Consider the following 12141-nt stretch of genomic DNA (forward strand, 5'->3'; position numbering starts at 1 on the left):
AGGGGTACATGGGTATGCAGAGGTCTTCCAGGGGGTACATCAGCTCATCCAGAGATTTGCCTAGTTTTACAACAGGCTACAGAAAAAGCACTAGACAAACTAAAATTTCATACAGCCAATGAGTTGTTTATACTGCTCCTCTATATACTATACACTGAAATGTAAGTACAATATTTATAATCCAATCCATTTTTTATATATAATGATAGATAAAAATGAGAAAGTTAGCACTTTTCCAGTAACAGTGTGCTGTGAAACTTCTGTATTTTTATATCTGATTTTGTAAGCAAGTAGTTTTTAAATTAGGTGAAATATGGGGTATGCAAGACAAATCAGCCTCCTGAAAGGGGTGCAGTAGTCTGAAAAGTTTGAGAACGATGGTTCAGGGGGTGGAGAAAATCGTGGTTTATTGATTTGGACTTGAGACAAATTAAGATAACCAGTTATGGCCAAGGCCTCTTGTATTCTGCATAAATCTAGTTCTAAAGTCCTGCAGCAATTTCATACCAGTTTAGGAATGGAGGTTTTCAGCGGATTAACTGGGATAATGAATAATACAGTCAGCATTGGAGCCACACTGTTAGCGATCACATGTGATGTTGCCCCCGTGGTTTCAGTGTGTGCCTCACAGACTGTCTATACATGGGAAGTTATTCCAGAACAAGATAGGATGAAATGTAAAGCACAGCACCATAGCTATTCCGGAATAACTCCCCACAGACACATTCCTATTCTGGAATAGCTCTTCCACTCGACTTCCCTGTGCGAATGAACCTCAGCCTGTTGCTTTAGGTTTCCGACCCATTAAGATGAGGCAGTTCATATCTTGCATCACCACACAGGCTGAGACTCCATTCACATTTCCAAAGCTCACTACAACCAGGAGGACTAGATTCTGGAGTGCACGTCATCGCCACTAGGGGAAATATGGCTCCCGTCCATCCACAGAGCGCCTGTTCCCCATTAAAATGGTGGGGTCTCAGACGGCTTCCATTAACCGCATTGGTCCTTCGGTTTTAGTTCCTGGGTTCAGTCCCACTGCTGACTCAAGCAGGGTTAGTGCCACAAGAAGCACCACGGACTAGACGAGGCCCTGTTTATTGCTTCAATTTGCTGCTACAGTACTGTGCCCCCACCAAACACACACCCAGATAAAGAGTTGACTTGTTGAACTTTGTCTGCATTCACTTCATTCGCAAGCGCAAGCGACGAACACATCTGGCAAGCAAGCGGAGTCTGACCTTAAGCTTTAGCAGACAGACCAAAGGGTTTTTGGCTTGATATTTTGTTTATGTAGTTTTATCAAACTAAGCGCTTTCTCTAAGCATTAGACCACCACCACTAGCCTTGCTGGAAAAGGATTCGAGACGGTTTCTTTATACAGGAGCATGGCAGCAAACAGCTTGGGATCGAAGTGTTAAATAGCAGCAAAATTATGTCACAGCCCAGAAGCCTTTTATAAGAGGGACTGCAGAACTACAGTAACTGCATGCCAAGTGCTCTGGAGAACTCTTGCCAAAGGGTGAGCCTCGTGCCAGGCACAATCTCATCTCAAGCCTACAGAGAAGGTGAACAGTGGCTGTTTGAAATCATGCAAACATGGTGTCTCATAACCTAAATCAACCAGGCACCTGACACAAAAAGCGAAAGTTAGCTTCAGCCATATATTTGCCAGGCCAGAACAAAGCACATGCAGTTACCATACTCTGGGGTTGAGAGGTAAGCAGGATTTAAGTGAGGGCAACAGGATTTCTGTGGGCACGCCAGTAGGAATGCTAGTTGGTACGACAGGGACACGTGTTCGTGGGACGAGGCCAACTACCCATGTCACTGAGGTCTCTGAGACACCAGGCACAGCTCCCCAGTGGCGGCCTAGACGCAAGAGGCTCCAAACTTTACTCCCTTCCCTGCATTTCCTGGTGCTTTAAGCCGGAGGACTAGTTCACCTGAGGGGACCGCTTTTCTCCTGGTGGGGAGGGGGAAGAGAAACTGGGCTGCCACCAGCTGGCTCATGCGGCCGCCCGCAGCCTAGCAAGGACTCGAGAAGATAGGGGAGCAGGGAGCCTGCCCTTCCCCTTCCACTCAGCAGTGAGGGTGGGAGATGGAGGAACAAGAAAGGGATTGTTGGTCTGGGAGCAGGCTCTACAACCCACCACAGCCCCCAAAATCAGCCCCAGCCAGTCCAGGAGACCCCTTGCCCCAGGGAGTCCCAGCCCAGATCAGTGTACGGGGGAGGAGCTTTCTTCCTCCCCCACCCATCCCAATGAAAAAGTAGTGTTGGGCCCAGATGGGTAATAGGGGAGTGGGGGAGGGCAAAGCAGGCCACAGAGCTGCCTGCAGGGTAGGGCTGCCACCAGACTCGTCCCTTTTTTGAGGCCACTGTCCTGGGAAATCTCAGACTCAGACTTTAAAGGCCAGAAGGGACCGTTGTGATCTGACCTCCTGCACCTCAAAGGCCTCACACCCTGAGATCTGCCCGGTGCTACCAGCTACCCCTCTTTAGGGGCTCAGATCATGCCCCTGGTTTGGTACTTCAGAGGTGGAAGCCCTACCACAGGGGCAGGGTTAAACAGATCGGGACTGAGACCAGACAATGGGGGCAGAATGTGAGCAGGAGGGGACAAGTGTTGACAATGGTGGGGAGAGAGGATGGGAAGCAGCTAGAGAATGGGCACTACCCAGGCCAGTCTGGCCTAGCCGTTCCCTGCACTTCTCTCCTCTTGCTCCTGAAGCATGAGCTGCCCAAGCACTGGCAGGAGCTGATCTTCTCCATCCTGGCCACGCTCTTTCCTGTGAGCCCTCCTGTCGGAGTTCAGCGCAGCTGGGGCAAGAGGGGCGTCCCTGGCAAGAAGCAGGGCTGCTTCAGAGATACCCCTCGGGGCAGAGAGCAGCGCTCAGGAGAACCCAGCCCCACCAGGAGCAGAGAAATCAGCAGGCCACCCACCTTAGGAGAGCCGCAGCCAGACCAGGATTAAGTGAATTGCCCAAGGTTATACAAGAACACTGTGGCAGAGCAGAGATTTGAACCCAAGTCTTAAATCTTAGGCTAGTACACTACCACGGGACCACCCTCCTTCCATTTCCCCCTCTCAGCTTTGAGTTTAACTACAAATAATCAAAAACTCGTCTGGCTCGGACTGAACAGCCCAAAGCCCGTACACCTGGTCTTACCATTGCACTGAGAGAAGTGAAAGAAGGGACAGTTCTCGATCCTCCCTACTTTGCTTCACAGCCAACGAGGCAGCAGTCAGTGAGCCTCTGGCCACTTCCAACTCTTTCACTGTCTGGGTCACGTCTAGTTGGAACCGGGCAGAATTCTTCTTCAACAAGGCGTGGGGAAGAAAGGTGTCCATCTCCTCTTCGTTTGGATCCTCTTACTAGTTGCTATTACTTCTAGCAAGCAGCCGGAGCTTCAAATATTGGTTTTGTTCCATTTTCAGTTTTAAGGCAGGGGAAAAGCACAACCCAAAATCTGCATTTTCTTGGGACATGAGGAGAACGAGGATGGACAGTCACTGGTAGTCCCCCCCGCCTCCCACCCAAATAAACGGATTCTAGCTGTCTGTTTTTAGATAGGGGCCCTGACGCTATGGAGAGGTGTGGAGAGGTTTCAAAATAGCCAGATGAGGGGGGGAGAGATAGCTCAGTGGTTTCAGCATTAGCCTGCTAAACCCACAGTTGTAAGTTCAATCCTTGAGGGGGTCATTAAGGGATTTAGGGCAAAAATTTATCTGGGGATTGGTCCTGCTTTGAGCAGGGGGTTGGACTAGATGATCTCCTGAGGTGCCTTCCAACCCCGATAGTCTATGATTCCTGAAACGTTATAGCCCTCCAAAAATGAGCAACGTGGACTAAAAGCTTAATACCAGATGAACTGTGTTTTTGTTTAGGCATTAAATACTTTATGCTAAGCAGCCAAGAACTTTTCAAACCTACACGGACATTCAGCAGCACAAACACACAGTAACGCTAATCCGAGTTTGAAACTTGGGAGTTTGCTTCTCCTGCAGGATGACAGGGCTGGCTTTAGGCCTACCCCCTACATTTGACGTTTGCAGGTGTCGATGGAAGTTGCACCTTTCGTTGTCTCACTGTTCTAACAATAAAGGACCTAGATGCATGCTAACTTATGCTCAGGTTCGGTTGGAACTCATGGGTAAGGAAGAAGGGGGCAGAAATGCACTACACACATGGCCCTAGTTCAAGTCAATGGCAAGACTCCCATTGAGTTAATGGAGACAGCAATTCACTGGGTCTTTGTCCACAGTCAGAGATCAAAGGGATAGCAGTACAAAAGCTAGTGCACTTCCTGCTTCCGAGCCCCGAAGTCCTGATCCGTCACATGCCAGTTTTGCTCTCTCTTCTCTAAAGGAGGTAGATCCACAACGTACACCTTGAAGGTTACACAGTGTCCAGATATGGGCAGCTCAGTGTAGCTATTTACGCCAAGTAAAAACACTCAACTGCTGACAGTAGCCAGAGCACCATTCTCAGCTTTGAGGAAAGGTCGTGAACCAGCTGCTCCTTCTATCCCAAGATGTCACTATATGGCACACCAACTACAGGGCTGCTAGGTTTAGGAGGCAGTTTTGCAAGTCAGTGGGAGTCTTCCCCCTTGACTTCAGATCAGGTCCCATATTTATTGGGAGTCACACAAGCTACATTCTGGTCTCCAAAATGGGACCTCTTAGCAGGCACCGGCTTTGCAGTAGCCACACACTTCTCATATGGAACCAGCTTTCAGAAGCATTGGTCTTTGGAGATGAACGGCTCCATGCTTCAGCTGCACCTGGCATTCTGAAGTGGAAATATGCTTTGGGCAAAATCCATTTCACAGGAAGATTTTGGGGGAGTGGAAGAGGAGGAGAATGGGAAGTAGTCCAGCCTTACCACATCTGTACATGATAGGGTTACAGCAAAAGCTAGCTGAAGAAATTATGCTCGGCAAGACAGTCCAGTGGACCAGGAAGGAGAGGAATTCGAGTACTGGAAGTAGGAGGTGAAGGTCACATTTGAGTTTGCTCAGTGGACAGGGATAGCTCAGGCGTTTGAGCACTGGCCTTCTAAACCCAGCATTGTGAGTTCAATCCTTACAGGGGGGCCATTTAGGGAAGTGGGGTAAAAATCTGGCTGGGGATTGGTCCTGCTTTGAGCAGGGGGTTGGACTAGATGACCTCCTGAGGTCCCTTCCAACCCTAATACTCTATGATGTCTATGACATCTGCCATGGTGTTGAGTGACATGTGTCACTGGTGCGTACTTTCTGCCCAGCAAGGTTGCCCCTCTTAGCTGCAGATGTCCAAGTAGTTTATATGCAGGAGATTTAAGCACTCGACATTCTGCTACTTTGTTGAGGTAGGAGAACAACATGGACACTAAGAATCACAAATCTTGCGGTCACGGCCACCATCTGAACTATCTCGGGCTTTCATTTAAGGAGAGTGCTTCGGTGTTTCCATTTGCACAAGGCACAGATGTAGCCATTAGAAACATAGGCTTTTGTGGGGTTAGCCTGTTAGCCCATCTTGGGGAAACAGTCTCTGCAGATCAGCTGAGAAATGCTTCCCCTACTGCGTTGTCGCAAGAGAGGAAAAAGCCTACATAGGCCAGGAAAGTTAACTGATTACACAGGAATAAAATGGCACTAGCTTGTGTCAAGGTGCCTAGTATAAGAAAGAGACACACCTTTGTAATAGTATTAAAATTTTCAAAAACACTGCTCTCAAACACAAAGTGCTTTTTGTCCTCCCAGTGGATTTACATATAAGACTAGCAGACGTTTCAGAATGATTTTAAGAGGAAGTCGGGAAGCGTAAACATTAAGATTCCAACAGCAAAACTGTTAAGCTGTGCATGTGCAGTATCCTCCATTCTCTCAGTGGACAGCAAAATAATCTAAAGACAAAGAAGTCAGCCAATAAGAATGTAAAGAGGTTCTAACTTCCTGCCTCTCCAAAGCATACTTTGCTTTGCTTCCCTCTAGTTACAGTTTAATCAGAGGAGGAGTTCCTGCGGTGCACTGTAGCAGTTTCTGAACAGTTATCAAATGCAAAACATTAGTCCTCCAAGACTAAACTCAATCAGCTTGCTTTCTGGATACAGACGGATAAGGTGCTCCCTTTTTCAGCTATTTATAGCAGTCTGCTAGCAGTACTCAGCCTTTGCATGGGCAGGTCCACCTTAGTGGGATTCCTTTCATTACAGAGGTTGACAACCAACTAGCCCAATCACCTTCAATATAAAAATTCAACAGCCACCGTCCCTTATGAGGATCTGTAAGAAACAATCCACGCACGCTCTCTAACTTCATGCTTGCTTCTTCCAAGATGGCACAATGTCTAAGCAGGGGTCTCCCCCTTTCCTGGGGCAGGTAGAAATCTACCACTCATTCTGCATTCGTGCAGTTTTGCAAAGTGTTCAGGTACCTGTGATGAGCATGTTACAAATACCTACATGACTTAAGCGGTGAGACTCAGGTATTCAGAATTGGAATAGACTCAGACTTTAAGGCTAGAAGGGACCATCATGATCATCTAGTCTGACCTCCTGCACACTGCAAAACCTCACCTGCCCAAATAAATAGGAAAAAAAAAATCAGAGTGATAAGCCAGCTCCGAGCACACAGAGGCACCCAGCACAAGATGCTACATTAAAAAAAAAAAAAGAGAGGCATTGAATCAAGAAATTAAGGTTGTGGTTGAGTTTCACAGAGAGGAACCCAAGCCACTGAGGCTTTCCCAGTCTAACAAGAGCCTTCAAAAACAGCCTTCTGAGGCAACACCACCATTTCTAGGCAAGTTAACAGTGGAGAAAGGGGGCGATCCCCCTCTGCTCCTCACCTGACATACCAATGCTCAGCTTCCCCACCACATAGCGCCTCTGGTGACATACCGTAAGGATGCTTGCAGGAGTCAAATACTTACTCAGCTCACTCTTCTTCTTGGCCACAGCCTTCTTCCTGGCAGCTCCGTCGTGTTTTGTCTCTTCTTGGGATACCAGAGCTTCTGCTTTTTTGACAGCAACAGAATGAACTACAGGAGCACTTTGTAGCGTGCCAACCAGTGGAACTGCCACAATAGGCACTTCTTTGGCAGCTACCTCCAAGACTGGAGAAGATTTTGCTACAGAGACTGAAGGAGAAGTAACAAGGGGGGGAGCTGGCTCAACTTTGGCCACCTTCTTTTCCTTCTTTTTCTTGTCTTTAGGTGACGGGGCAGGTTTCTCCTTCTCCTGAGGGGGAGCCGAAACCGCCAAAATAGGAGACTCAATGATCACCGGCTCGGACACCGCAACAGGTTCAGGGTCTACTTCCTTGGGAGCATCAGTCACGTCCGGAACCAGCTCCTGCTCAGGTATTTTCCCATTCGGTTTCTCCTCTTTTTTCTTGGCCTTTCCTTTCTTCTCAACAGGTTTCTCTTTCTTTTTCTTCTCCACTTTGTGCTGCTGCGTTTTCTCGAGCTCCTTGCGTTGCTTAGCCAGGGCTTCCTCGTAAGAGGTCTCCTTCATGGAGAAGGTGGACACCAGGAAGATCCCAATAGCTGAAATCACCATGAAACCACCAAAGACCATAACACCCAGCGTCTGAGGATCGTACAAATCCATCCTGGCTTACTTCTCTCTACCTGCAAGAGACAAGGACAAGAGTTAGTGCTAAGATATCACTTCCTAGCACCAGATCTGTTCTGGTGGAGATGGAGAGGGGGGTACATGTGTGCGTAAGTAACACTTGTTTTTTATTGCATAGCCACCAAGGTGTGAGGCCCCATTATTCTAAGCACTGTACAAAATGCAGAAGAAAATCCACATCCTAGCAAGCTACAAAACTAAGTGTGTGTCAGACCGGAAAAGATGCGGTGAAGAACAGCTTAAACAAGTTGATTTCTTAGGCTACAGTCAGCCAACGGATCTAGAGGTTTTAAAGAAGCTCATTCATTACACAATGTCCAAGCGTGACTATAGTAGGATAAAACCGGGACATGGAGTCATCAAGAGTCTTGTACTCCTTCCCTTCCAGGTCTAGTGAACCCAGAAACACGTTCAGCATTTTAGATGCTAAAGGGAAATACCCATTTGCAATCAGGCAAAGTTTTTCACACATCCTTTAGCAACAGAATGCTACGTTATTGGTATACAGAATCATAGACGTGTATGGCTGGAAGGGACCTCAGGAGACCTTCTAACCCATTCCCCCTCCCACACACACACCCCTGCTGAGGCAATACCAAGTATACCCAGATTATCCCTGACAGCTGTTTGTCCAGCCTAATTCTTAAAAATCCTCCAAAGATACAGATTCCACAATCTCCCTTAGAAACGTGGTCTAAGGCTTAAACTATCTTTACAGTGAGGGAAAACTTTTATTAACTAACCTCAGTCTCCCTTGCTTAAATTTAAGCCATTTTCTTCCTGTTCTACCTTCAGGGGACATGGAGAACAATTGATCGCTGTCCTCTTTGTTACAGCCCTTAACACATTTACATTACAAGAGAACAAGCCAATGTCAAGATTTCTTTGCATGTTCCCTGTTACAGCCAAGTGTGTATTAATAATCTACAACAAGAATTATTCTCTGCAGCAGTATGTTATCCTCACTATACACATTAGAGCCAGTCCTTAAACTATGATCTGATGCTTGAGACCTGTATTAGACACAAGATCAAAGTGCAAGTCTCAATTATTTTAACCCATGTTTTCTGTGTGGGTACACAGCCAGTCTGAAGGCATGAAACTGCATGAAGATAAATACATATATTTTACTGCTAAACTATCCAAATCGAGCAGTGTAAAGCAGAGACCCCAGCCTGTATTCTTGATTTTATTAAAGTTAATGTTTAAAATTAAATATACACAAGTTAAGAGGGAAAGTACCGTACATCTGGGGTCAGGCTGGAGTTACGAGGGATTACAGGTATCAGTTACAAGGTTCATAAGATACATACATAGCACATAACCAGCTCCGACCCAGATTGGGGTGTGGGGGGTTTTAAAAGTGTCGGTGGATAAGTGGGCTCGGGTGCACCACCCATGGAAATGTATTAAGAGTCCGAGTCAGTATCAGTGTGGCAAGTAAGGACATAAGTACACCTCTCCCCAGCCCAATCTTTTTTTTTTCTTTTAAGATAAGGGACATATCAACACCCCTTGCCTCGTGTGCTAGTTTAGGTCAATGTCCTCTAGCACTTATTCAAATTGCAGCAAATAGGTGTTTCAGTTACTGGGGCTATAAACACAAGTTAGAGCTGCTACGCCTATGCAGCATGCAGGACAGTTTCCTGCCTACTCCAGGAGCTGCAGCCTCCTGGCTGACCCCCTCTGCTGTGATCCATCGGGCTACAACATTCGAAAGCAAAAGCCAGGGCCAGTTCATGCAAAGCTGCCAATCCTGTCTCTGCAGATGCCCCCTCGGCTGTGGGGGATTCCCTCCCCCACCTCCCACCAGACCCTGAGTGGAGGGAGAGCATGCAGTTCACAGCTGCGTGGTGTGGAGCCTGCACTACATTGTGTTACCTGAGCACAGTGGCAATTACACAGACAGAGTCAAGGTTGCTCAAGTGCATTTCTCGAGATCTAAGCCCTGAAAGGCGATAAATGGTAATTAAGACAATGATCACACGTGACACCGGTGAGCCATGGCCAGCACAACTCTCACCCCACACTCGCTGTCAATTCAGCCATGCCCTCAGTGTATGGCAAGAGCCAAGGCACACACTGCAACTCACAACTAAAGCCTGAAGGGACCATTCGGATCGTCTAGTCAGACTTCCCTGCAAAGCACAGGTCACCTAACCTTACTCAGCGGTTCTTGTGACCAGCCCATACTTCTGATTAGCCTACGGCACGTAACTCAGAACAATTACCAGCTTTGATTTAAAGACTGCAAGCGATGGAGAATCCACTACTGCAGGGGTGCCCACCCTCCAAGATTGGCCTGGAGTCTCTAGGAATTAAAGATTAATCTTTAAAGGAGTGGTCCCAAACTGGAGCAGCATTCGGGGGGATGCAGCAGAGCTCAGGCCAGCCCTTGGGGGTGTGGGGGGGGGAGGGCAGCACTATCTAGCTGTATCCCCAGCTACAGCCCTAGCCCTCATCCCCTCTCCGCCCCCAGGCCAGCTCCACCTTCAGTCCCAGTTCCTCCCGCATCCCCAGTTCTGCCCAAGCTCCTCTGCTGAACCAACTGGACAGTAATGTAGGGATGGGGGGGGAGGGCGCTGACAGATTCCATTACTGGTAAGGGACGGGGGGGGCAAGACAGGAAAAGTTTGGGCACCACTGCTTTAAAGATTATATCATGTGATGAAACCTCTAGGAAATATGTCCAGCCAAAACTGGCAACCCTACTTAAGTAAGTTGTTCCGACGGTTAATTACCTTCACTGTTAAAAATCTGCAACTTAAATTCAGGTTAGAAATGTCCAACTTCAGTTTCCAGCCACTGGATCTCACTGTGCTTTTTTTCTGGTAGATTATAGAGCCCTCTGCTATCAGAAATCTCTTTCCCCTCCCTCCCCCGTACTTGTAGGCCATGACCAAGTCACCTCTTAACGCTCTCTGGGATCAGCTACAGATAACCGAGCTTCTGAAGTCTCACTAAAGAGTCATGTTTTCCAGACCACGAGTCATTCTTGCGGCTCTTTTCAAGATCCTTTCTGAAGCGCTGACAACAGAACTGGCAACAGTTTTCCAGTCCCTGAATCACTTTCAGTTTGATTCACTATATAGCATTATGAATATGTCTACAGGCTACGCTGATTAGGGTGGCCACAGCCACAACCCCAGAACAACAGATATTCCAGTACGTCTGGGAACAGCATGGCCCCACTCCTGCCTGCATGCCCCTGTAACGTCATGCATACAGTCCACGTGAGGTTCCATCGCACAGACAATGCCTTTTTCAGAACCTGCTGCTCCACCCGCACCTGCGTGACCTTGTCCACGCAGCGTATGTAAGGTCACGCCAGAGAGAGAGAAAATGACGTTCCCCATGCAGTGTGACGATACCGGACATCCAGTACCGGACAGGAAAAAGCCTGTCCAAAGACAGGACAGGACAGGACACCTTCAGACTGGTCAAACGGCCAGCCTACTGTTGATATATGGTTCTTTAATCAATGTAGATTAAAAGTTAAATTTTATTTAAATTGGAATTTAAAAAAAAATTAATTTAAATTACATATTTTTTAAAAATAGCTTATTTTCAAATTCAATTTGAAATTGACAACCTATGTTAAGGTCTAAACTTACTAAGGATTTAAATACATTTTACAAAGGCTGCATCAAGCAGCACTCCTCATGTTTTAATGAGATAAAGGGTGCTGCTGCTTAAATTTATTAAGACTTGGGGTGGAGAGACAACAAGACACCTTTAACTTTTGACATCAACTCAACCTTTATAAATATGACATCATGTCCTGTCCGGCATGATGTAATTATTTTCAGTCTTTCCAATGGAGCGAATGCTAGTATTTACATTTTTCCAAGGGTCAGTACTTGGAGTTTGTTGTGCAGAAAAGTTTTTGCCTTAATTGCTTTTGGTTTCAGTTCAACAAGCACATGCAGAGAATGTTTTCTTTAAGTTGAGAAACCGATTGGGAGTTTAAGCAGCAGGAAAGCTTGTTTTCTTCAAGCTGTAAAAACAGGTGGGGGGAAGAACAGTTAGAAGAGGAGTGTGACGGGTTCGGTCACAGAGACCCCCTTGATGTGCTGGAATTACCTCTGAGCCCATTTTCCCTGCCAGCTTGGGTCTCCAGAACCCTGCCTTATTGGCCAGACACACTAGCCTGCTGCAACACAGACCCAGGTCTGGTCCATGCCCTCAAAGCTGCAGACTTTAGCCAAAAGCTGCTCAGTAGGTCATCTAGCTCCAGCACCCAGACACCCAGCTCCCAGTGGGATCCAAACCCCAAATAAATCGGCTTTACTCTGTATAAAGCTTACACAGGGTAAACTCATAAATTGTCCGCCCTCTATAACACCGATGGAGAAAGATGCACAGCTGTTTGCTCCCCTAGATATGAATCACTTACTCAGAGTTCATTAATAAACAAAAGCAATTTTATTAAAGAATAAAAAGTAGGATTTAAGTGGTTTCAAGTGATAACCGACAGAACAAAGTAAGTCACCAAGTAAAATAAAGCAAAAACAC

The 12141-nt window shown here is 46.9% G+C and overlaps 2 protein-coding genes across 3 annotated transcripts in view; one reads left to right on the forward strand and one right to left on the reverse strand.

Annotated features, from left to right (window-relative positions):
* RRBP1 (ribosome binding protein 1) overlaps window positions 1-12141 on the reverse strand; it is a 58502-nt gene that overhangs the window by 35726 nt on the left and 10635 nt on the right. For both annotated transcript variants that reach the window (XM_030558081.1, XM_030558080.1), the window contains exon 2: window positions 6924-7622. In XM_030558081.1, the coding sequence (XP_030413941.1) occupies window positions 6924-7602 (679 nt within the window). In that variant the 5' untranslated portion in view covers window positions 7603-7622. The remainder of the gene's footprint in view (window positions 1-6923; window positions 7623-12141) is intronic.
* Window positions 1-12141, forward strand: part of BANF2 (barrier to autointegration factor 2) — a 53395-nt gene that overhangs the window by 10075 nt on the left and 31179 nt on the right. The gene's annotated exons all lie outside the window — the stretch shown is intronic.

Source organism: Gopherus evgoodei, chromosome 3 (genome assembly GCF_007399415.2).
Source record: "Gopherus evgoodei ecotype Sinaloan lineage chromosome 3, rGopEvg1_v1.p, whole genome shotgun sequence".
In the NCBI taxonomy this organism is placed as follows: domain Eukaryota; kingdom Metazoa; phylum Chordata; order Testudines; family Testudinidae; genus Gopherus; species Gopherus evgoodei.